The sequence below is a fragment of the Neovison vison genome, chromosome 1 (genome assembly GCF_020171115.1).
Source record: "Neovison vison isolate M4711 chromosome 1, ASM_NN_V1, whole genome shotgun sequence".
NCBI classification, from domain to species: domain Eukaryota; kingdom Metazoa; phylum Chordata; class Mammalia; order Carnivora; family Mustelidae; genus Neogale; species Neogale vison.
This window is the reverse complement of record NC_058091.1, coordinates 268,709,105-268,731,485: the sequence shown is the minus strand read 5'-3', so window position 1 is coordinate 268,731,485 and position 22,381 is coordinate 268,709,105. Positions and strand designations below refer to the sequence as shown.

Here is a 22,381-nt window from a genome sequence, read left to right as displayed (position 1 = left end):
CCCTACAGCATATAGCGTAGGAGTGTACACCTATGTGCTCAACCAGCATTTGCTGAAATCAACCTTGGGGAATGGACCCAAGTTAGCTCTGGCTTAGTAGGCAGCAGATCCATCAACTGATGAATGAATGAACAAAATATGGTATATCCATGCAATGGGACAATATATAACAACAGAGAATGAAGTACTTATACATGCTATTCAACATGGACACAACTCACAAACATTACTGTAAAGTGAAGAAGCCCAATCACACTCACACACACACACACACACACAATTACATAATCTCTTTTATATGAAATATCCCAAATCGGCCAATCTCGACATTAGTAGGTCAGTGGTTGCCTGTTGCTGATGGGTGTGTGGGAGAATGAGGAATGCCTGCTCATATTAGTTTGTCAGGGTTGCCTACATGACCACAAACTGAATGGTTTAAAAAACAGATTGATTATCTCACAGTTCTGGAGGCTAGAAGTCTAAGATCAAGGGGCTGGCGAGCCATGCTTCCTTTGAAAGCACCAGGGAAGGATTTGCTCCAGGCCTCTCTCCCAGCTTCTGAGAGTCCTTGGCTTGTGGCAGCATGACCTCAATCTTCACACAGCCTTCTTCCTGAGCACATGTCTGTGGCCAAATCTCCCCCTTTTATAAGGACACCAGTCATGCTGGATTAGGGGCCCGCCTTTCTCCAGCATGATTTCATCTTAACTGATTAAATCCACAATGATTCTATTTTCAAATAAGGTCATTCTGAGGTCCTGGGGTTAGGGCTTCAACATACAAGTTCAGGGGACACACTGAACCCATAAAACGACTAATGGCTTCTTTTCTGGAGTGATACAATGTTCAAAAACTAGAACATGTGGAGTTACACAACTCTATAAAACACTCAATTGTATACTTTGAGTGGATAATCTATCTGGCATATGAGTTATAGATCAATAAAGCTGTTTTTAAAAATGGCAGGAGAGCTGGGTTTAAAGAGTGTCCCCAAGCTCCAAAATCAACCCCTTGATGAAAGTGTATGAAAACAAGTTCTCTCCACAAGTCTAGAGGATGTAACTTGGAGAGAAGCCAAAGAAAATGTGCCTTTATCCATGTGTTCCATGTAGTTTCCTGATCCAGGGACTGAAACCTAGAAGGTGATTTCTAGAAGTACCTTCCAAAGAATACAAGGGTGTTCACTTCAACACTGTTTGTTAAAAATGGAAAAGAAGGAGAAGAAGAAGGAGGAGGAGGAGGAGGAGGAGGAGGAGGAGAAACAACAGCTTGAATGCCCATCAATATGGGGTAATTACATTAATGGTGACATCTATATTATTACTGAATCTGGATGGTGGGTATATGGGGATTCACTATTTTATTCTACTTCTGTGTGCATTTGATGATTTTTCTTATAAGAAATTTTCAAAGTTAATTATGGCATACACATACAATGGAATATAAAACAGCTATTAAGAATTGTTGCATAAAAAATCATCTGTAAATTTACATGGATATGTGTCTATCATGAGCTCTCACATTCTGCTTTCTGACTGCAAAATGGTACAGCCTTTCGGGGGTAGACACTGTGGAATGGGAGGTACAACTGATGCAAATTTAAACCATTTTCAACATATATGCTATATGACCTTGCAACTCTATCTGTAGGTATCCATCCTACAGAGATGCTTGCAAGTGTTCTCAAAGACAAGGTGTCAGCTGATTACTGCAGCATTATTTGTAATAGCAAGAAATTAGAAACCTAACTGTGCATTCATAGGGAAATTAATAAATTTCGATCCATCCATTTAGTGGCATCTTATGGCACCATTAAAAAGAATGAGACAGACCTATAAATATGCTAATATGTTAAGATATCGAAGATAAATAATAAAAAAGCCAACTATGGCAGAGCATAGAGAGCATAATCTCATTTATTCTGAAACTCTATTACGTGTGTAATTTTTTTCCTAGTATTTTATTATCAAACTTTTCACACACTCCAAGAATTTCTTGTGTAAAATTTTTTAAATGATTTGATGCCTGTCTGTGCTCTATTTCTAAGTGAAAGAAATACACACATAAAACTGAGGATACAGTATAACCCCATTTGAGTAAATTTACATGGAAACTTACAAAGGGTTAAAAAAAGTAACCTACGTAAAATGGTAAGTTCGGGGTAAATGCTCCCACACCGGAAAGCCCGTGATCGTTGTTATCTTAAGGTAAACAACCTGATGGCAAAGGGATCCTCAAACTCAAGAAATCAATCCTGACTTCCTCCAAGGGCACTGCTTCCCTTTGCTCTGACCATGGTCCATCTAAGGCCAGCTGACAGCTTCCTCCCATTCATTTCACCCCGTGCTCCTGCTGCAGGGCCGCCAGGAGAAATAAGCCTGAGACAAAAGAAAGCCATGGACATCCTTCCTGGCTACACAGGCAGCCCTGGCTGTGGGTCCCTGGAAGGAGAGAGAGCCGGAACCGGCGAACACATCCTGGCCTCCTTATCGCACAGTTCAGGGCCTTGCCAAGGGAGTAGATGGGCACTGAGTCCGCAGGCACAGAAAAGACGTACAGTTTGGCTGGCTGGAGAGCCTTGCAGAGCTGGGTTCATGAGATACAGTGAGATCAAACTGGCTGTAGCTGGAGAGCAGGAGTGACTTTCCTCTCTCAGGCCATGGGTTTTAAGGTCAACCCTTCCAAATTACATTTGGAAACCAACTCAGGGGAATTCCCTCTTACTTCATTCTTAACTGTTTTTCCGACCCTGCAACATACAAATAATAGCGACTATTTATTGCACTTTCATGGCGCACCAGGCACAGTGTACATCCTTTAGCAGCATTACGTTATCGAATTCACACAACATCCAGCAAGGTGGCCACTATCATGAGCCCCACCGAGTGAATGAGGAAACAGATTCACAGAGGTGAAGCGACTTGCCAAAGCTTACATTGCCAGTGGGTGCAAGGAGCCAAGCTCCGAGTCCAAACACCTGGACGATACTACTATCCCACACTGAAGTCCGGATACTAATCAGGGCCTAGGACAGTTAGGAAAAAAGGGAAGCGGGAGGATAGGATGGGGAAGTAATGCCAGTTCTAACAAGACAGAGCCTACTAAGCAAGAATAAGGCATCTGAAGACATCTGTCTGTTCACAGCTCCAGCTAAGAGCCTGGACTTCAGAGTCAAACAGATCTAGCTTCACATCCTGGCTCTCCCCTTCCCACGCATGGGCCCCTGAGCAAGTCACACTGCTCCATAACTCAAGGTCCTCATCTGCCACATAAGGCTGATCCAAGTACCTCCGCCTCAGAGTTGTTGTGAGGATTCACTTAGATGAACCATCTATGGACCTCAGAACAGTTCCTGCTACATAGGCAACTTCTACATGGTAATAGCTACGATTACCGTAATTGCTGACATCGTTATTAATATGTGACCATCATCCTCAGCCAGAAGCGACCTGAAGGCAGATGGAGCATCCGAGAACATGACCGGAACTTAGGAAATGCTGATGAGTGATAACCACACATGCTATTTCTCAATATGTTTTTCTCTTGTCACCTCATACTTGAAGATATAGCCCACAGGGGCCACATGCAATGCTATGCATTACCCAGATATTTCAGAAAATATTTGTTTTTGCTTTTGCATTAATAAAAGTTAACGTGTATTGAAACCTGCTTGTTATGTGCTGGGCATTAGACCGAGCACATCCCAAGACATTACCACTAAACCTCATGAGGTGTATTTGTTTCCTGTGGCTGCTGTCTATTAACAAAAACTTAGTGGCTTTAAACAACAGGAAATCCCGGTCCTGGCAGCCAGAAAAATGACAATAGTCCTACTCAAATCACCAGGTCAGCAAGACTGCATGCCCTCTGGAGGTGTCACTCCTTGCCTCAGCAGGCTCCCAGGGGCTGCCTGCATCCCGTGGCTTGTAGCCACATCAGTCCGGTCTCTGCCTCAATGGTCGCACTGCCTCTTCCTGTCTACGATCAAGCATCCCTCTGCTCCCTCTTACAAATATAATTGTGATTTCACCGAAGACCCACGCAGATAATTCAGGATAATCTCTTCTCAAGATCTTTAACTTAACCACATTCACAAAGACTGCTTTTTGTCATATAAGGTAACATATTCTCCTGTCCCAGTGATTAGAATGTGAATGTCTTGGGGAGGGCAGCCTTTTCCAACTTAGCCCACTCTGCAATGAAAGTATTAATATCTAATTTCTATGCATGTGGTAGAAGATAGTAAGAGATGGATACAACTGAGTTTGACTCCTGGCTCTGGCTGACATTGGGTAAATTACTTAAACTCCTTCCATCTGAGTGTCCTCATTTATAAAATGTGAATAACAGTAACACCTCTTCGAAGGGGTGCCATGAGGATTATCTAGAACAGTACTGACGTGCCTCTGCAGTGACGAGCTCTCAGTACATACTCACTAAGGAGTGAGTATTATTATGAATACTGATGAAGAAATATTCAGAAGGCAGGTGACTGCCAAAGGACACCTACCCAGGAAGTGTCAGTGCCTGGAACTAAATCTGGGTCTCTCTGGCACCAAAGCCAGAACCTGTTCTACTCTATGGATTATGGAATTTCGGGCTTACATGCTCCTGGCCTTCAGAATCAACACACCTAGGTTATTTCAATTCTAGACCCTCCCTCATACTCTGTGTGGCAAACGTATGGCTGCATCTCTTCAGAGCAGCACTCTTAATTACCGAAACTGAATTTATGCAATGGCCCCTAAGACAGCAATAGCATGTCTCCAGTGGTTTGGAAATAATAAAGACCTGCTTATGAGAGAATTCGGCTGGCAAAAAGATCACCTTAAATTGGCTGGCAGTCCATATGGTCTTCAACTCCAGGGGTTCTGGACAACAGGGGAAATGCAGATGAAATCAATCTCAGCCTACAAAGCTACAATTGGAAACTACATCTCAAACAGGACCACGAGGTGTCTCTGAGGCAAGGTGCCTAGCACAGCGCTTGGAATTTGTATCCACTTACACATTCCCTGCCTCAGAGTCAACACAGCAGGGTTAACTCAGTTCCCTATGCTTGAGAAAACGTTTGAAGTAAATTCCAGACCCTCAGAGGCAGCTCTCATCAAATTCTGGTGTCCCCACCCATCCACTCAACCATTTCCTCGGCACCGGGCTCTCTGGGTTACACGATCTCCACTGCAGGGAATGGGGAGCCCAGCTGCGTGCCGAGTTTGGAAAAACATTTTGAATGCTTTAGATCTGCCAAATACTCGGTTAAGGAATGATATCCTCTAATTTCTTAAGCCCTGTGTATTTTAAGTGAAATGTAATCCATATGTCTGTTGACTCATTTCAATGAGACTCCGTGAAGCATGGTTTACCAAGAGCATTGGGATAGCGCCTAAGCCTTTCTTAAGCTTCTCTTTGATCCAGGAAATTGAATTTTGCCAACAACAAATGAAGCTCCTGACAAGAGAGGGTCAAACAGAGCAGTCCTTTATCCTAGATAAGATGTTAAAGCCTACTCCCACCTCAAGAGGAAGCTGGGGAGGTAGATGCAGCAGAGAGTGCCGTGGCCTGCATGTAGTCAGGATCTTACTCTGGATCAGCTATGTATTTCCACCAGGCTTCTTTGGAAGAGAAGTGGAACACTAAGAGGTGGCAACTAATCCAGCCTGTGTCTTGCTGAAAACTCCTTTTTTGCCTGCTCTTCTCTCCTTCTCCAATCCTCCAGTATTATAGAATTCAAATAGAATTGCAGGGGAAAGGAGAAAATGAGGGCTCTAGATCACTCCCTTAGCAGTGAATGAATGTTGATTTTCCAAGTTGTCTCTTGACTTCCAGGACAACAAAAGCAGTTTGCTTCACAGTGACATCTCTGAGGGACTAATAAGAAATTAGAGAGATGGGCGCCTGGGTGGCTCAGTGGGTTAAGCCGCTGCCTTCGGCTCAGGTCATGATCTCAGGGTCCTGGGATCGAGGCCCGCATCGGGCTCTCTGCTCAGCAGGAAGCCTGCTTCTCTCTCTCTGCCTGCCTCTCCATCTACTTGTGATTTCTCTCTGTCAAATAAATAAATAAAATCTTAAAAAAAAAAAAAAAAGAAATTAGAGAGATGAGGAGAGATGAACGTCAGAAGTAACGGTGGACGCCACAATCACTGAGCCTCTAAAGGCCCAAGTTCTACCTCAACAGTTATTGTTCTCCATGAGGTCTGGAGGTAGACATACACACAAAAGAAAACAAATGTCCATTCTTATTAGCTAGACTCGTGCAAACAGGATCTCCCTTTCGCTAGCTGGGCTGGAGCACAATGAGTGGAATGAGACCAAAAGATATCTCTCCCTTTCCCAAGCCAAAATCTGAATCTTATCATCGTTTGGACTCAAGGAAGGACAGTATACTGAGGAAATTAAGAGCTCCAGAATGTGCTCAAGAGACCAGCAGAGAAAAGTGCATGGCCAAAGGTCCTCTGGGCAGAGTGCCCACTAGTTGAGCTGCTCATATGTTTTTGAAGGTGACCTTGTAACCTAGTGATCCTGCCCTTGAGTAATGCAGTCCAATGAGCATCCTGCAAGCTGATTCAACAGCTCAGTAGGCCCTCCTTGGGGAAAAGTATATAAAGGAGAAAGGAGTGAGCCAGAGCCTACATTTCCTGGAGGTGTTCATCTCCCTAGATGCTTACAGCTAAGGAGGATTCCATTTAACTTCAGCAAACAAATTTTTGTTCAGTACAGCTTCTGGGTTGATGAGGCAGTCCTCAGGGCATGGGGGAAATTATATGCAGAAACAATATTTGTGGCTTGTAGAAATAGCAGCCTATAATTTCTTCCCTGTCATTTCCTTTCTTGTGTTTATGTTGCCTAAGTGGTGAATCCTGAGCTAGGAGTTCATTCTCAACTTCAAGGTCCATGGTTTTGCGGCATTTGCCTTTATCCCAGTGCCCTGGTTTCGAAGATGTCTCTAAACTGAATGTCTCTAAACTAAATGAAAAGAAAACTCCCTGAGGCCAGGAGTTCTGTTCTATTATTCTACTGACACCAAGTCCTTTAAATAGGTAGTGTGAGAAAAAGCTCTTAGAGCTCAACGGGGTCAAAATCCCCATTTTACGGATGAAGAATGTTGAGTTCCAGGAGAGCCAGCTGGCATGTTGATCATCATTGTCTGTCTCGGAGTTCAGTCCTCACTCCACAAACCACACTGCCTCAATCACAAGTAAGGCTCTCCTAATAACAGCTCTGCACCAACCTTTGCAAATTATGTGTATGCCTGTTGAATGAAGCAACATAATACATAACATAACAACATAATACTTTTATTAGAGTAGAATACCTTCAGATGTACAGTTGAGTCTAAAAAAACAAGTATGGAACAAGATACATAGTATAATCTCCCTGCTCCTCCCTCCCCGACAAAAATAGCTGCCAGTGTGAGATTGTGTTTTCGAGTATCTGTGTGCATGTTCTCACACATGCAGACAAGGTCCAGGGTATCCCAACAAACTGCTAACAATGGATTCTTCTTGAGGTTGGGAGACTTTCACTCTTTTACTTACCATATTTTGGTACTGCTACATGTTTTACGACATGTATGAATTACTTTCACAGTTAAAAAATCCTGAGCAAGAAATAATAGTAGCTGCCATTTACTGAGTAGGACTGAAGCCAGGCAGCGTGCTGGCTTTCCACACACCATCTCATTTCATCCTCCCATGGTTCATGGCATGGACTATCTTTATATCCCAGAGAAGGAAACTGAGACTTAAAGATCACACACAGCTAGTAAGCTGCAGAGCTAGAATCTGAACCTAGGACTGTCAGACATGAAAGCCATATTAAGATTAGCCCTAGAGCGCCACTCCTTCTCAGTAAAGCGTGTGTGCCTCCAATGCGGACGCATCCACTTATCCTGAGTTGCTTCACAGAAGGAAAAGGCTGCCGGTCGTCATGTTATCAAATTAAGACAACGTGGGGTGTCTGCTTCCTGAGCTGAGGGCCCGTTTGCTATGTGCCTGCTCTCCTGGCCCACCCCCCGCTCCTCCATCCTCACCATTCTTGGCAATCTCTTCAAGTGTGAATTCCATTAAAGGCCTGCTCACTGCTATTTTGGGCCACACATTAGCACGCCGGCTCTGACTTGATGGGAGAAGGCCAGACACCTCGGGATGATGAAAAATAAATTAGAAATGTCCTCTCCCTTCCCTCACAAGCTCCAGAAGCCCTTGCCCACAGCCGTTGCCTTGAGAGGCCCGAGAAGTCAATATATGGGGAAATGCATGGGGCGGGGGGGCTGGTGAGCTGCGGAGAAAGGGAACCTTCATAACCCATCAGGGGCTTTGAACTTGTCTCTTGCCTCTCCTTGGACTTGTCTTCTCTTCGTCTTCCACACACTCACTTCCTCACCTCTTTCAGGTCTTGACTCCAATACTAATTCACCACCAAGGCCTTTCCTGACCACTGTGTTGAAAAGGCCCTCCCTCCAGACCTGTCCTCCCGCCCCCCACTGTGGTCTTGGGGCATACCACAGTTCCCTTTATTCTTTTGTTTACTGTTCCTGCCATTAGAATATAAGCTCCACAAGGGCAGAACTGTTCTGCTTACAGCCAGGTCCCCAGTAGGGACGCTGGGCCAGCAATGCTATAAATGCATAATGGACGAATAACAATGAATGAATCTGTTGAGGAAATTCAGAACCAGAGCTTGAGAAGTCACCTGGCACAGGGCCTAGCTTCCCCTCAAGTATCATGGGATTACAAAAACTTTAACGCAGCGCTTTGGAAAAAATCAGAAAAGCCTCACTCCCTGACCCCTCCCCACCACTGAGCTGTTTTGAATCCGGACTCACAAGCACCATGAATGAACAGGCTTGGGGAAATAAACACACTAGGAAGTCGTGTGCAGTTAGAGTTCCGCTTGCTAACACATGTTCAAAAACAAAAAGCCCAATTTAGACAAAAATAGCAGGAAGCCGTCCCCCAGGGATACCTGGTGAGGTCATACTGCTTGGCTCGGCTGCTTCCATTTTTGTCAAGTCTCCTGCCTTCTGCCAGCTCAAGGAGGCCAGGAACCGTATCCAGCCCCCCGCTGCTCGCTGGGAAACCAAAGGGCTGCGTGGGGCAGCAGACAGTAGAACTACGGGAGGGCTCTGCTCCGGAAGCTGTCAGTGTGGGACCGTAAAACTCAGCACCCTGCTGCTCACTCACCATGCTCTGTCTTGAGCACACTGCCTCATTCACAGCCACCCTATGGCGGTAGCTTACTACCCTCGTTTTATAGATGAGGACACTGAGCTGACATACGTCGTAGCAAGCTGACCCAGGTTATACAGTTAGGAACTAAACCGGTGTTTTTTCCAGACCCAAGCCAAGAACACAAATGATCCTAGTCTCTCCTCTCTCAATTACTTGCTGTGCAACCTTAGACAAGTGCCTGCCTATCTCTCTCTGATTCAAAGTTTCTAAGACTATCACACAAATGGCCAACAGCGTAAGACCGTTGCGCCCAGTGTTTTCTAAGACATCTTCCTCCTTGAACTTCCTATGGCCTCTTGCGCAGGTTCCAAAACGTGAGGGAAGAATGAGTCCCGGGATCCCATTTGTCCATGACATCCCCCCATCACTTGGACCGCCCAGAGGAAGCTGAAGGGTCAAGGGATCCTCTTGAGGCCAAATAGGACAGATTAGCCGCGGGTGGCAAGAGGGACATTCAGCCTGGAGCTAAAGGGCTAAACGAAAGCAGACTCCCGAGAAATCACCAAGAAGAGACCCTCGGAAGGCATTTCCTGCAGGACCAGAGGAAAACAACACAAGGAGAAATCCCAGGCAGGCAGGGTCGACACCTTCTGGGGACACAGCCAGCCAATTCTGTTCCAATCAAATGGGACAAAAGGAAGCCATTCTTGTGGTGGTTTCACTGTTAGGAGGAAAGCAGCAAAAATGATCAAGATGCCCAACTTTCCAGCTTCCCGGAGGTCACCATATTCTGGAGGCAGAGGAAAGATGTGGATGAAGCCAATTCCTGTCCATGCTGCTTAAGGCATGCTTTTACCACACTACCAACACGACTCACCCTCCTTTGCAAGTATCCAAAAGCCCAAATTTGGAATAATTTATGTTCTTGCCTCCTATCCAAGCTTAGCAGCCATTCCCATCCTTCTGGATACGGGAAGGTCCCTATCCATCCCTTTCTTGGCAGTGATGCGTCTGATTACTCATCTGCTTCCAGGGGACTCCAGAGGCTGCCAAGAGGAGGCAGGCAGTTCTCTGAGCCATGCAGTCTTATCTGGGAGGTCTGCGGGGCAGAACTAGTTAGTGGGAAAATACCAGAGGCCTCAGCATCCCCCAGCCAAGGAAGGAGAGTGCTCGGGTGGCCAGGCAGATTGGGAATGGCCCCCGAGCAGCCATGCTTTATGTCTACTCACCTGCTCAATAACATGAATCAAGACACAACTGCGCTCGATAGCAAATCAATGTGGAAATTATTCTGAGCCAGGCAGCCACCCGAGATGAATGAGGTTAGGAAGATGGTGGAATCAGCTTGATGAAGCCAAGAGACTGCTGACCATGCTCTTATCGGCAGAAGCTCAGACTTATCTGACCCAAAACACATGGAGCAGCCCGTGTTCCAGGCACGAAATCCCACAACACTCCACCCTGCCTCTCTCTCTGCTTTCTGCTGTTTTCCTCTAATCTTCACTTCCTGCCATGCGCTGTGCTGGAGCTAGTAAGTCAGCTGCCAAAGTCCTCCATTCCATCCCTCCCTTCGTCACACACACACACACACACACACACACACACACACCCCTGTGTGCCTGCAGTGAACTCTAGGAGGCCCCGGAAATACAGTCAGAGGAAATTCAAGGAAGACGTTAAACAGTCCAGTAATTTCACAGCAAGTCAAGAGATTGTGGATATGCTGTCTTTGCAAGATACTCCCCGCAAAGGAACCACAGATTGAGGGCTTGGTGATTTCACAAACTGCTTCCTTCCAAAACAGTGGCACCTGCATCCGGCATTGACATGGAAGTGAATTGTTTCATTATGGATAAATGAGGAGTCCACTTACTCATTCTTCTCGAGGTCCAAGATGAATTCTCGCCCCTCGGCCTTTATCCTGAGCTCAGCTCTGTGTGGATGCTGAAAGCAACAACAAAAGAATGTCAGTTCCTAAAAGCGGGGGACGAGGCTCCCTGGAACAGGCACAGGATCTAGCACAGTGCTCTGACATTGATCCACAGGAAGTGAACGAAAAAGGGTCAATTACATTTCCAGCCCAAACATGAAATGACTTCAACCCCCAAAGGACCCGGTTCCCCTCCCCCATCTGCCTCCTCCTCACACACAAAGGAAAGGAACTCCAGGCTGAACTATGATGTAAGTGCTTCCATGCAGGTCTGATCAAGGCACACGCTCAACGATCTTGGATGGTCAATTTTCTGTGCAGTCAGATCTGGATTCCAGGGCTGGCTTTCACACTCCAGGTACGTGAAGCTGGGCATGCTACTGAACCACCCTACCACTCAGCTTCCTTATTTGTAAAACAGATAATAACAGTCAGCCTTTTGGGAATCTTGTACCAACTAAGTGACATAGCAAATGTAAATAATTTGTCACAGAGCTGGCGCAGAGAAAACCACTGATACTTGTTGGGTATTATAAAAAATACCAGGAGACCACTCTTCCAAGTGAGTTCGTATTTTATTTCATTTTGGCTCTCAGTTTCATTTTGGGTCTCAGTTTCCCAACCATTTCAGAGGAGACAGCTGGGAGAAGACACATTTTACACATGAGAAAAACTTATAGATGGCCAAAGAGCAGCACACCCAGAAGAGATCACATAAGATATCATACAGATGGCTCATAAGCACAAAAAACATGTTCAACATCAGTGGTAACTGCTCCCCACCGAAAAGGAAAAATTTTTAAAGATACCTTAAAAAAAAAAAAACAGTGACAGAGATTTTTAAAAACCCGTTAAGTCACAATGAGCACACTGAAAAATAGGCACTCTCATACCCTACAGTAAGAATTTAAATTGATACCAACTCAGTGGAAAATAATTTGACAGATGGACAAGAGTTTTTAAATGTTTAGACAAAACTCTGTCCGAAGAGAACAAACGGAAACAGGCAAAGGTTTATATACAGGGATACTCATTACTTATAATAATGGCTAATGAAGTATAATTTGAATGTCCAAAAAATAGAAGAATAGTTAAATAAATGATGACCAATCATATGACAAAGTACTCTACAGTCATTAAAAACAATGACTTGAAATAATTTTTAAACTATCAAGAAAGTAGACATGATAATTATTAAGCAGACAGAGGCTCAAAACAACACTATATATTTTATTTAAATATACTTTTGTAGAACAAAATAAATCAAAACGTTACCACAGTGACCTCTCAGCAGTAGTACCATGGGTTAATTTTATTTTCTTTGTGGATCTTTCCATGTTTTTAGAATTGCTTTGATATTTTTAAGTAAGGGACTTTTCATCTCTTTTTACCTTACTATTGTGGAAAATTATATAACGAATGAATCATTGAACACTACAACAAAGACTTGATGTACTATATGCTGGCTAACTGAACATTAAAAAATTAAAAATTAAAAAAATGTTTAAAAATTTAAAAAAAGGAAAAAAATTTCAAGTCATAACAAACTTCCATGCTTCAACAGTTCAGCTTGAGGTGGTTGAGCTTATTTCGAAGGTACAGTTATTTATTTAAAATGAGATACTTACATTTTTAAGCATATTAAAAACAGGCTCAATTCTTTGGTGTGTTTTAAATATATGTTCTCTAACTTGGGACCAAGGAACTAACAAATTCCTGAAGTTGACCCCAAAGCTTAGTTTCAGCATTGGAGAAAGTGGGTCCACTGCTTTGCCACCCCTGGTTGGGGGCCTTCCTCTTCCAAGCACACTCCTCTTTTTATTTGCCCCAAACTGCACTTCCCTTTAGGGTCCTAGGCACTGGGCATCCCTGAAACATTCAGGCCACCAAGGGCTCCAACGAGATCTGAACATTCTGATCCAGGAAGCTTGGGCAACCCTGTCCTTTACTATTTTTGTATGAATTCATCTTACCGACTTCTCTTAAAAAAGGACATTTCAAAACCACGGGAGAGGAAGTTAGGTGGTTGTTTGCCCAATAACTTTCACTAAGGGATCCACATCCCTGCCTCTAACGCCCTGATTCAGCCCCGATAACTGCTATTCTGGTAGCTGAGGCTTTGCCACTTTACGCCAGATATTCCAGAAGACGGACCCTGTCCAGTCACATTAAGCATCAGGGACACAGTCGCAAGTGGGCATCTGAGGAAGAGTACACAGCAACAGAACTGCAGCAGTTCCCTTATTCAAGCGTGACAGTCCACACAGAAAAGGAAAGTTGACATCAAATCACTGTCACCTCTCCTCCAAAGAGACACAAGCTGCAACATGAGTAACAAATGCCTACAAGTGGGTAATCCAAAAATATTTCTCTCTGGTGTGGAAGATGCTCAGTGATATTTAAAATATGTTGTCCCTTGTTTCCAAGGGACAACTCAAGCAAAACAATGACACAGTTCTGTCAGGATCTATGGATCTCCCCTGCTGAGCTTTTCCCTTGCCATTCCACTCTGCGCTAGGAAGAGGCAAGCTCACCTCTCCTAGGAGGTGGAGGGAGCCAACCCGCTGGTTATACTTCCCGTGAAAGGTTAAAATTCCTTTCTCTTTAGGGGTAGATTAAATAGATCTTCAGCTTCATAGAGTATCAGAAACCTGTCCTGTGTATGTGCACCCGCCACTTAAGATCTAGTACAATACTTACTATACAGTCAGTGTTCAATTAATGTTTGGTGAATGAATTAATTACAGAAATGAGAATAAGAGTCCTGACTGAAGTCTACCTTCTACACCCTCTCTGACATTCATTCATTTGTTCATTCAACAAGTACTTCTGGCACCAGGCACTGTGCTGACTATTCCTACAAAATACAATGACCCAGATTCTGGGCAGACAATGGCTAGGAATAAAGACGGGATCTGGAGCTCCACTTTGTTTCTCAGGCCCTTCCTGAGGATGCCAGGCACCCACATCTGGAAGGAACAAAGAGCCTCTACAGAAAGTATTGGATCCATTCCTCAAGAAATAACAGATATGTTGGACTATCCAAGATCCTAATTTTTAAAAATAACCTGCTCTAGGAAGGCCATCCATCAATCTGTCTAGATTCTTCCTGAAGCTATTTTCAGTCTTTCCTACTTTTTGATGAAATAAGGTCCACACATTTATTGTCTTTAGGATAAAATGTTACTTTCATTTCTCCCAAAATTTTTGCTGGAAATTCCCTTAATAAATTCAAAGGGAAGCATTATGGACATGTGTGTATTACCCTAGCCATAACTTCAAGGATTCCAGGCATTTGTCCTCTCCATTTCTAACATTTTCCTGACACAGTTCTCTCTCCATTTTCTTCTACTATAATCTTGCTTTTTTTATATGCTGCCCAATAAATCATTGTCCTTTTGAGCCCTAAAGGACCTTATTAACTATCGCTTCTCCCCAGCCCTCTTTATTGCTATCCCCTAGAATCCCTATTTTATAAATGAGGAATTGGAAGTTCAGAAAGGGGAAGGTCCCATAGCTGGTTTCTGGCACACAGCAATTGTCCTCCTTTCTAGCTCTTTCATGTCTCACTTGAACTGTAAAGACCAGAACCACAAAGAATATCCAGGTCCTCTTTGCATAATAGGTTAATGTTTTCTGTCTTGTTCCCAATCCCCATGATAAAGCTGGTGCATTTTCCTGGTGTCACGGCCCAAGGACACTATTGCATTTTAAGATACATCCCCCAGTATGAGATCCCTCCCTTGTCTCTTAAAAATAGCTTGAATTATTATTTTTCTCTCCAAGTACATTATCTCATCAATAAAGTAAAGCATGTATTATATAAAGCAAAGATAACAGTGACAATATTTAATCAATTCCATTTGAGAGCTGGTGATTTTTGTGACATATATTTGCACTTAGCTTGTGTCAGCATTAATAATTTTCATTTCCTCAACTAATAGCATTTGGAAGTGTTCTAGAAATTTGTCACACAATGAAGGAAAGTCCCATCTGGGATTTTCAAAACCAATGCACAGAGAGGACAGAGTAGGCCTGAAACAGAACTAATAGCAATGACTGGCCTTTCAGGAAAGTTGAGAAGGGGGCCCTGCATGTCACAGAATGGACTTGTCAGCTCCTGCCTCTGAAAATGAGATATTTTGTGTCTTACCTTTTCTTTGGTGGGGCTTCCTGCAGTCTTCCACTGAGGTATTATTCGTTCATGCTGTAGCTGGGGGCTGCCTTCCCCATTCCCTCCTGCCAAAACAGGATGCACAACCATTGGCATTTCAGAATTCTGCACCCCAGCTAAGCTAAGCATGCACTGCCAACTGGAACAACCCCCTTCCTGGGTCACTAGACTACCTGCTGGGTGCCAGGCTCTTGGCAGTTACTGTAATTCAGGCACTGTTAGCTGTTGGCCATATAGTGGTAAACAAGGAAAACAAGGTCTCTGTAATCCTCACAGTTTACCTTCTAGAGGTGGGAGATGCACAATACACAAATATTCTCAAATGGCCAGTGGGGTCATGGAGTAAAGAGACACCGAAGAGGAGGTGCCTATTTTAGACTGGATGGTGAGCAAAGATGGCATTTGAGAGCTGAGAGACCAGAAGAAGGCAGCCATGAAAAGACCTGGGGGAAGAGTGCCCCCAGGGAGAACGACCAGCAAGGGCAATAGTCCTGCCTGAGTGGAAGATGACTTGGCCCATTTAAGGAACATGCAGAAGGCAGAGCTAGCTAGAATCTAGCAAGTGAACAGGGAAGCTGGTAGGAGACACGATCAGCAAAACAGCCATGGTTCTGAGATCCCAGAGGCCATGACAAGTGTCTGGATTTTATTATAGATAGTCTTGGAAGACACTGGAGGGTTTAGACACAGAGCAATATGATCTGCATTCAGGTTTTTAAAAGATCATTCGGCCTGCTGGGTGGAGATGGAGGGTACACTGGGGGAGGGGTCGGCATAAGAATAGAAGCAAGAGAGCAAGTCTGGAGACGTGGTGAGAGATGACGGTGGCTCAGACTAAAATGAGCTCAGTAAAGAGGAATGAAGTGGTCAGATTCTGGGTATGTTCTGGAAATCAGGCCCATGGGTTTTTCCTCCTGAGCTGCAGTTTGCTCATCTGTCATATGAAGACAGTGATACCAGCCTGCCTATTCACAGCAGTACTGGACAGAGTCACCATGAAACTGCTCCCACATCCACAAAGCATCATCACACTACCCCGAGCTTCCTAACGGCAAGACTGTCTTTGTAGATCACTTTTTACTTTCTTAATCACTATCAATCAACCCTTGTCATCCTCAAGACAAGACGGGTAGCAGGACTTCTATTTTCCAAGAAAGGTGAGCTGAAACTTGTTTGGGGAAAGACTTGTTCTACATACCTCTGACCTCAAATTACTTTTTGCAGATCCCCTTAATAAAGCAGTAATTCCCCAAGACCTAGACCAATTAGTCTTCACAAGAAGGGACCAAATCCATAGGACTCCCGGGGTAGGAGTGAGGATTTCAAAATCTGTTCTTTTTTTTTTTTTTTTTAATTTTTTTAAATTAACATATAACGTATCATTAGCCCCAGGGATACAGGTCTGTGAATCACCAGGTTTACACACTTCACAGCACTCACCATAGCACAGACCTTCCCCAATGCAAAATCTATTCTCTCTAAACCAACCACATTGATCACATAGAATACAATAAATGGCATGAAAGCCAGCCACAGTTGTGCTGGTAAAATGGCAGGATTATGAGTGATTAATGTTGCTTTCAGATTACTGATAGGATGTATTCTCAGTCAAATACATCTGAAAAATAATCCCATTAGACAAGGGTTAGTTCCATCGTACTAGTAAAAATCAGAAGCAATGTACTCATTTATTCATAATGTGTTTTCTGAATGCTTAACTAGCAACCAAGTACTACGCTAGGTGCTTGATATTCATGGGGGAACAGAGAGGCATATTCCTGCTCTGGTGGCTCTGGTAAGTCTAGATTCTTTGCAATAAAAAGGAATTATATGATATTTAATGGAATGTTTAAAGGAATGAAATTATCTTTATGATTGCCAAAAAAGTACAGAGAGCAAGGCCAAGTGATAGAGGCACACAGTACATCTTAAGAAAAATTGTTCAAAACTAGCATATGAGGCAAAAAGCAAGCAGGATTGTCCTTTCAATGTCACATTGGAGCACTGTTTAACAGGCCCTCCCACTGATCACCACATTTTTCTAGGGGAATGCCCCTTGGTTTGACTTTTTAATTTTACAACAAATCAAAAAAACATACTCTGTGAAGTTACATGTTAGCTGTAGATTTTTGTCTAGTAGAGATGCAAATGACTTCCATATGATAGAAAGAGAACGAAGAATTAAGGTCCCTTGACCCTACGGGGGCACTGACCACTTTGTATCTGTCCCAGCAGCGACTTCAACCTTTTCTCAGTGCTTGTAGCACCCATTCTTGTCGAGCTTTGCACTAGCTTTACCATTCTACTCACCACCTCATTAATGAATTGAAGGAATGTCTTCCTCCCATTCATCCTATATTTGTATGTTATGTTTTTAACTTTTTGAAAATTACACTTCTGCGACTTCTTGACGTAATCTACAGTCATTAAAATCATGTTTTTGGAGACTGTAACGTTGTGGGCTCATAATGTGAAATGGAGAATGCAAGGCACAAAACTGTACATATGGTATGGTTCCAGTTTTATCGATATATATTTATAGGAACACACACACCAAGACTGGGGAGGAAAAGCAGCAGAAAGAGAAACCAAACGCAGAAAAACAGTGAAAACAGAGAAAAGCAAGCCAGGGAGGGGACCGGCTGTTTTCTGCTTGCTCTGGGTCTCCCGGACCCCCACCACCTCCAGGGGCGCACAACGTGGGAACAAAGCCCGGACTCCCAGGCTGCGCGACCGCGGGGAAAGCCCCGCGGACTTGGAGGGGGCGACTCCCAGGTCCTCGGGCCCCCGAGCCCACCCGCCTCCATCCTCCCCCAGACCCCCTCCCCGGACCCCGCCACTTACTTCTGGTCCACGCCTGCAGGGCGAGCGCCAGCAGGCAGAGCCGGACGGCGCCCACGCCCCGGGGCATGGTGGCAGCGGCCCCTCGCGCGCTCCGCGTTCACAAGCACGCGGCCATGCCAGCCCCCCGGCCAGGCGGCGGCGCGTCTGGAGCCCACTGCTCGCCCAGCACCTCCCAGCCCGGCTCCCAGCCATCAGCCGCGACGCTCCGCCCTCAGCTCCGCAGGGCTCCGCCGCGGGGTGGAGGAGGGGACGCGCCCGCCAGGATGGGGGCGGGAGGGACCGTCGGGAAGGAGCCCGGAGGACCCCTGGGAGCCGGGTCGACTCAGGTGTTGGGGAGCAGCGGAGGGAGGGTGCGAGCCCGCGGAGGGGCAGGGTTCACGGTGGGCGCGGCCTGGGGAGGGTCGGAGGCTCGGGCTTCTAGGAGTTAAACTGGACCCCTCTCTGCCCTGGGGGCCGTTTCCTCTGTCCCGCACTGTGCTAGACGTCTTGGGTGACACCCAGAGGCTGCTCATCCAGCACCGTGCCTCAGAGGCCGCTACTCGTGGAGGCAGGCTCTGAAAGAGTTAACAGAACCACCAGGCACAAAGAGCTAAGTGCTATATGGAGTTGTTTTCTTAGCAAGACACAAATCAAGGAGCCAGTCCTCTGCCTGGGAGCAGGAGGGTAGTGGAGAGAGGATTCCCAGTGGAGAAGACAGCTGCGCTCTGGAGGAAAAGAAATGGAGCATCAGGCAGAGAAAACGGAGTAGACAAATACACTAGGGCAGCAAAGCCTAGGGGCTGTATTGGGGGGAAACAAAATTAGGTAAAGTTAGGATTTAGGGCTTTAGAGGGAAATGAAAGGAGATGAAGCCTGAAAATAATAGTAAGGATCTTACTTACTGAGGACTTAACTATCTGCTAGAATAAGGCGGGGGTGGGGGGAGGCAACTAAGATGGATACAGCCTTTTCTAAGTGCCAGAAACTGTCCTTGGCACTTTGCATACATTAACTTAATTAATTAATGAATCTAAGAAAATAACTACCTTTATTGTCCTTTAAAATGTGCTGGGGACTCCGGATACATCATCTCTTAATTAACCAGTAATCTCTGGGGTAGGTACTATTATTCTGTTTTAGAGATGAGAAAAGCAAACTTGTGCGAGGTCACACAACTAATGTCAGAGTCTAGATTTGAGGCCACATCTGTATAACTTCAGAGCCTGATGCAGCACACTTTATTTTACAGATGGATAATGATAATCAGAGAGAAGTGGCTTGCCTAAGATCCCTTAGCAAGTTTTGGCCAAGCCTGGTTCTAGAAACCAAGCTTCAGACCTCTTGTCGTCTGTTCCTTTCACTGAGCCTCTTTCTTTAAACCCAGGTTTGCACAAGTCAACAAAATACTGTGTATTGGGATGGACAAGACACTCCTGAAGATGATGACTAGGTAGGTGGGTCTGTCAAAACCACTGGGCACCCAGGGGATAAATAAAAGATATCGTCTTGCCATTGATGTATTTAGACGCTGTATTAGTCTGCTTGAGCTGCCATAACAAAATACCACAGACTGGGGGGCTGAAACAATGGAACTTATTTTTTCACAGTTCCAGGAGGCTAGAAGTGCAAGATCAAGGTGCTAGCTCTTCTCTCTGCCTCTTCTTAGAAGGGCACTAACTCCATCAGGTCAGAGCCCCACCCTTATAACCTCACTTAATCTTTATTACCTCTGTATAGGCCCATTGCCAAAAACAGTCACCGCGGGGGTTAGGGCAACATGTGAATTGGAGGGAGACCCAGTCCATAACATTTTCCTTTGACCCCACCCCCTAAAATTCATGTGCTCATTATATAGAAAATACATTTACGTTATCCCAACAGCCCCAAAAGTCTTAACCCATTCTAACACCAATTCCAAGTCCAAAATCTCATCTAAATATCACCTAAATAAGATACAGATGCAGTTTCAAGCATGATTTATCCTGAGGCAAAATGCCTCTCTACCTGGACACCAGATGACTTATGTGCTTCCAAAATATAGGTATAAGATAGACATTCCCATTCCAAGAGGGAGAAATCAGAAAGAGGGAAGGGGTGACAGGTTCCAGACAAATCCCCCAAAACCTAGCACACAGATCTTAAACCTCTAGAATAATCCTTTAGCTGAATTTTCTATTGCCATCCCTCTGCCCTAGGCAGGAGCCCCACCTCCTCGACTCTGGGCAGCAACCCCATCCCTGTGGCTTTTTGGTGCAGCCCTGCATCTGAAGCACATGGCAGGGATGGTCCAACTCCCTGAAACCAAGAGTAGGCCTTACCCTCTGAACCTGAGAAGGAAATAGCCTTGCCCTCTGGGCTGAGTACCCTAGGCATATAGTGGGAATGGCAGCCCTGATGATCTCTGAATCTCCTTCAAGCTCATTCTTCCTGTCTCTTGAAGAATAAAGCATATTCACTGCCAAATAGCTCAGCCATCCTGTACTGTAGAATCCTGGAAGTGCAACAGCCTTCTTAATTTTGTCCCTTCTTTGTTCCCTTTGGTCCAAAGTGGCAGTGTCTCTTGCTAGTATACCTCTCATCTCTATTACCGGTTTCTGCTGAGATGTCTGATGAACTGCATGGGGGGTTCTCCTTCTAGAGTTGTTGGCCTGGCACACCCTTGGTGTCCTCCCTAAGACATGCATTCTTGGTTGTTTTTGTTTGTTTGTTTTGTGTTTTCTTGTTGTTGTGGTGGTTGTTTGTTTTTTGCCACATGGGTGGGCTAAGAATTTTCCAAATCTTCAAATTCTGTTTCCTTTTTTGCTTAGCAGTCCCTTCCATTTATCCCTCTCCTCACATGTTTTATTATAAACCACAAGGAGAAATCAGGCCGCACCTTCAACACTTCGCTTAGAAATCTCTTTAGCTAAATATCCAAGTTCATCACTTGCAATTTCCACTTTCCATAAAACACTGCAACATGGTTCAGCCAAGTTCTTTGCCACTTTGCGGTTAGGATCACCTCTCTGCCAGTTTCCATTTCCATGTTCTGCATTTCCATGTGACACCTCACTAGAATTCTACGCCTTTAAGGTTCACAGTTCTACCACATTCTGTCCATGATGATGTGTGTCTTCTCTAAAATAATAGATGCTTTCTTTAACAGTTCTTCTCTTTTCTTCCTTAGCCCTAACCAGAACTATCTTTAACACTTGATTTCTACCAACAGTCCCTTTAAGGCCATCTAGGTGTTTTTCCTAACATGTACCCCAAATTTTATCCAGCCTCTGCCTATTACCCAGTTCCAAAAACACTTCCACATTTTTAGGCATTTGTTACAGCAATAACCCCACCAACAACAACAACGTCTTGGTACCAAAATCTGTATTAATCTGCTAAGGCTGCCATAACAGAAAACCACAGACTGGGTGCTTAAACAACAGAAATGTATTTTCTCACAGTTCTGGAGGCTGAAATTCCAAGATCAAGGTGTTGGCAGGGTTGATTTCTAATGAGGCCTCTCTTCCTGGCTTGTAGACAGCCACCTTCTGCTGTGTCCTCTTGTGGCCTCTTCTCTGTGGGTGTGCAGAAAGAGAGAGAGAGAGCTCTGGTTTTCCTCTTCTTATAAGGACACTGATCCTACCAGATCAGGGCCCCATCCTATGACTTCATTTAATCTTTTTTACCTCCTTATAGGTCCTGTCTCCAAATACAGTTCACATTGCAGGTTAGGGCTTCAACGTATGGATGGGGCATTGGGGGGGAGGGGGTGGATACATAATTCACTCTATAACAGGGGCTTTTACCTTAGAACCATGAGACGAGGATTCTAGCTCCAGCTCTCTCCAACAAGCTCTGTGACTTTGGGTAAGTCACTTCTTTCTGGGCCTGAGTTTCTAACCAATGACCTGGGAATGGTAACGGTTGTCCCAACCCATTTCACCCAGAAGCTATGAGAAGATATTGAGGTAATTAATGGCAGTGAAAGTGCTCTGCCTGGTGAAAAACACAGGTGCCAAGTCTCACTGATTCTATGGACAATATACTTGCAAAAGGCATACAAACTCCATACCTGAAACTTGCTTCCATTTGGTGGCATTCAGGGAACAATATTTAATCAGCATGTGGCCCTGAAAATTGAGCAGTAGCTCACAAGAGAAAAGGTCACATAGTTACTGCACTGACCAAGTACTGATAGAGTTCCCAGTTCTGTCTCTCATCCAACCCCCTCCATACTTACACATACACAAACATACAAACAACTTTTGACCCCGTAGAAGCCTTTCCATTTGTTTGTAAAGA

At 44.7% G+C, this 22,381-nt stretch overlaps 1 protein-coding gene across 1 annotated transcript in view; it reads right to left on the bottom strand.

Moving 5' to 3' along the window:
* The window catches only part of ADAM19 (ADAM metallopeptidase domain 19), a 79,677-nt gene extending 61,260 nt beyond the window's left edge, over nucleotides 1–18,417 (bottom strand). Inside the window, exons 1-3 of the mRNA XM_044230532.1 lie at nucleotides 18,122–18,417; nucleotides 15,257–15,342; nucleotides 11,047–11,117 (exon numbers count right to left, since the gene is read on the bottom strand). Of these exons, the coding sequence (XP_044086467.1) occupies nucleotides 11,047–11,117; nucleotides 15,257–15,342; nucleotides 18,122–18,188 (224 nt within the window). The 5' untranslated portion in view covers nucleotides 18,189–18,417. The remainder of the gene's footprint in view (nucleotides 1–11,046; nucleotides 11,118–15,256; nucleotides 15,343–18,121) is intronic.
* Between the last annotated feature and the right edge of the window lie 3,964 nt (nucleotides 18,418–22,381).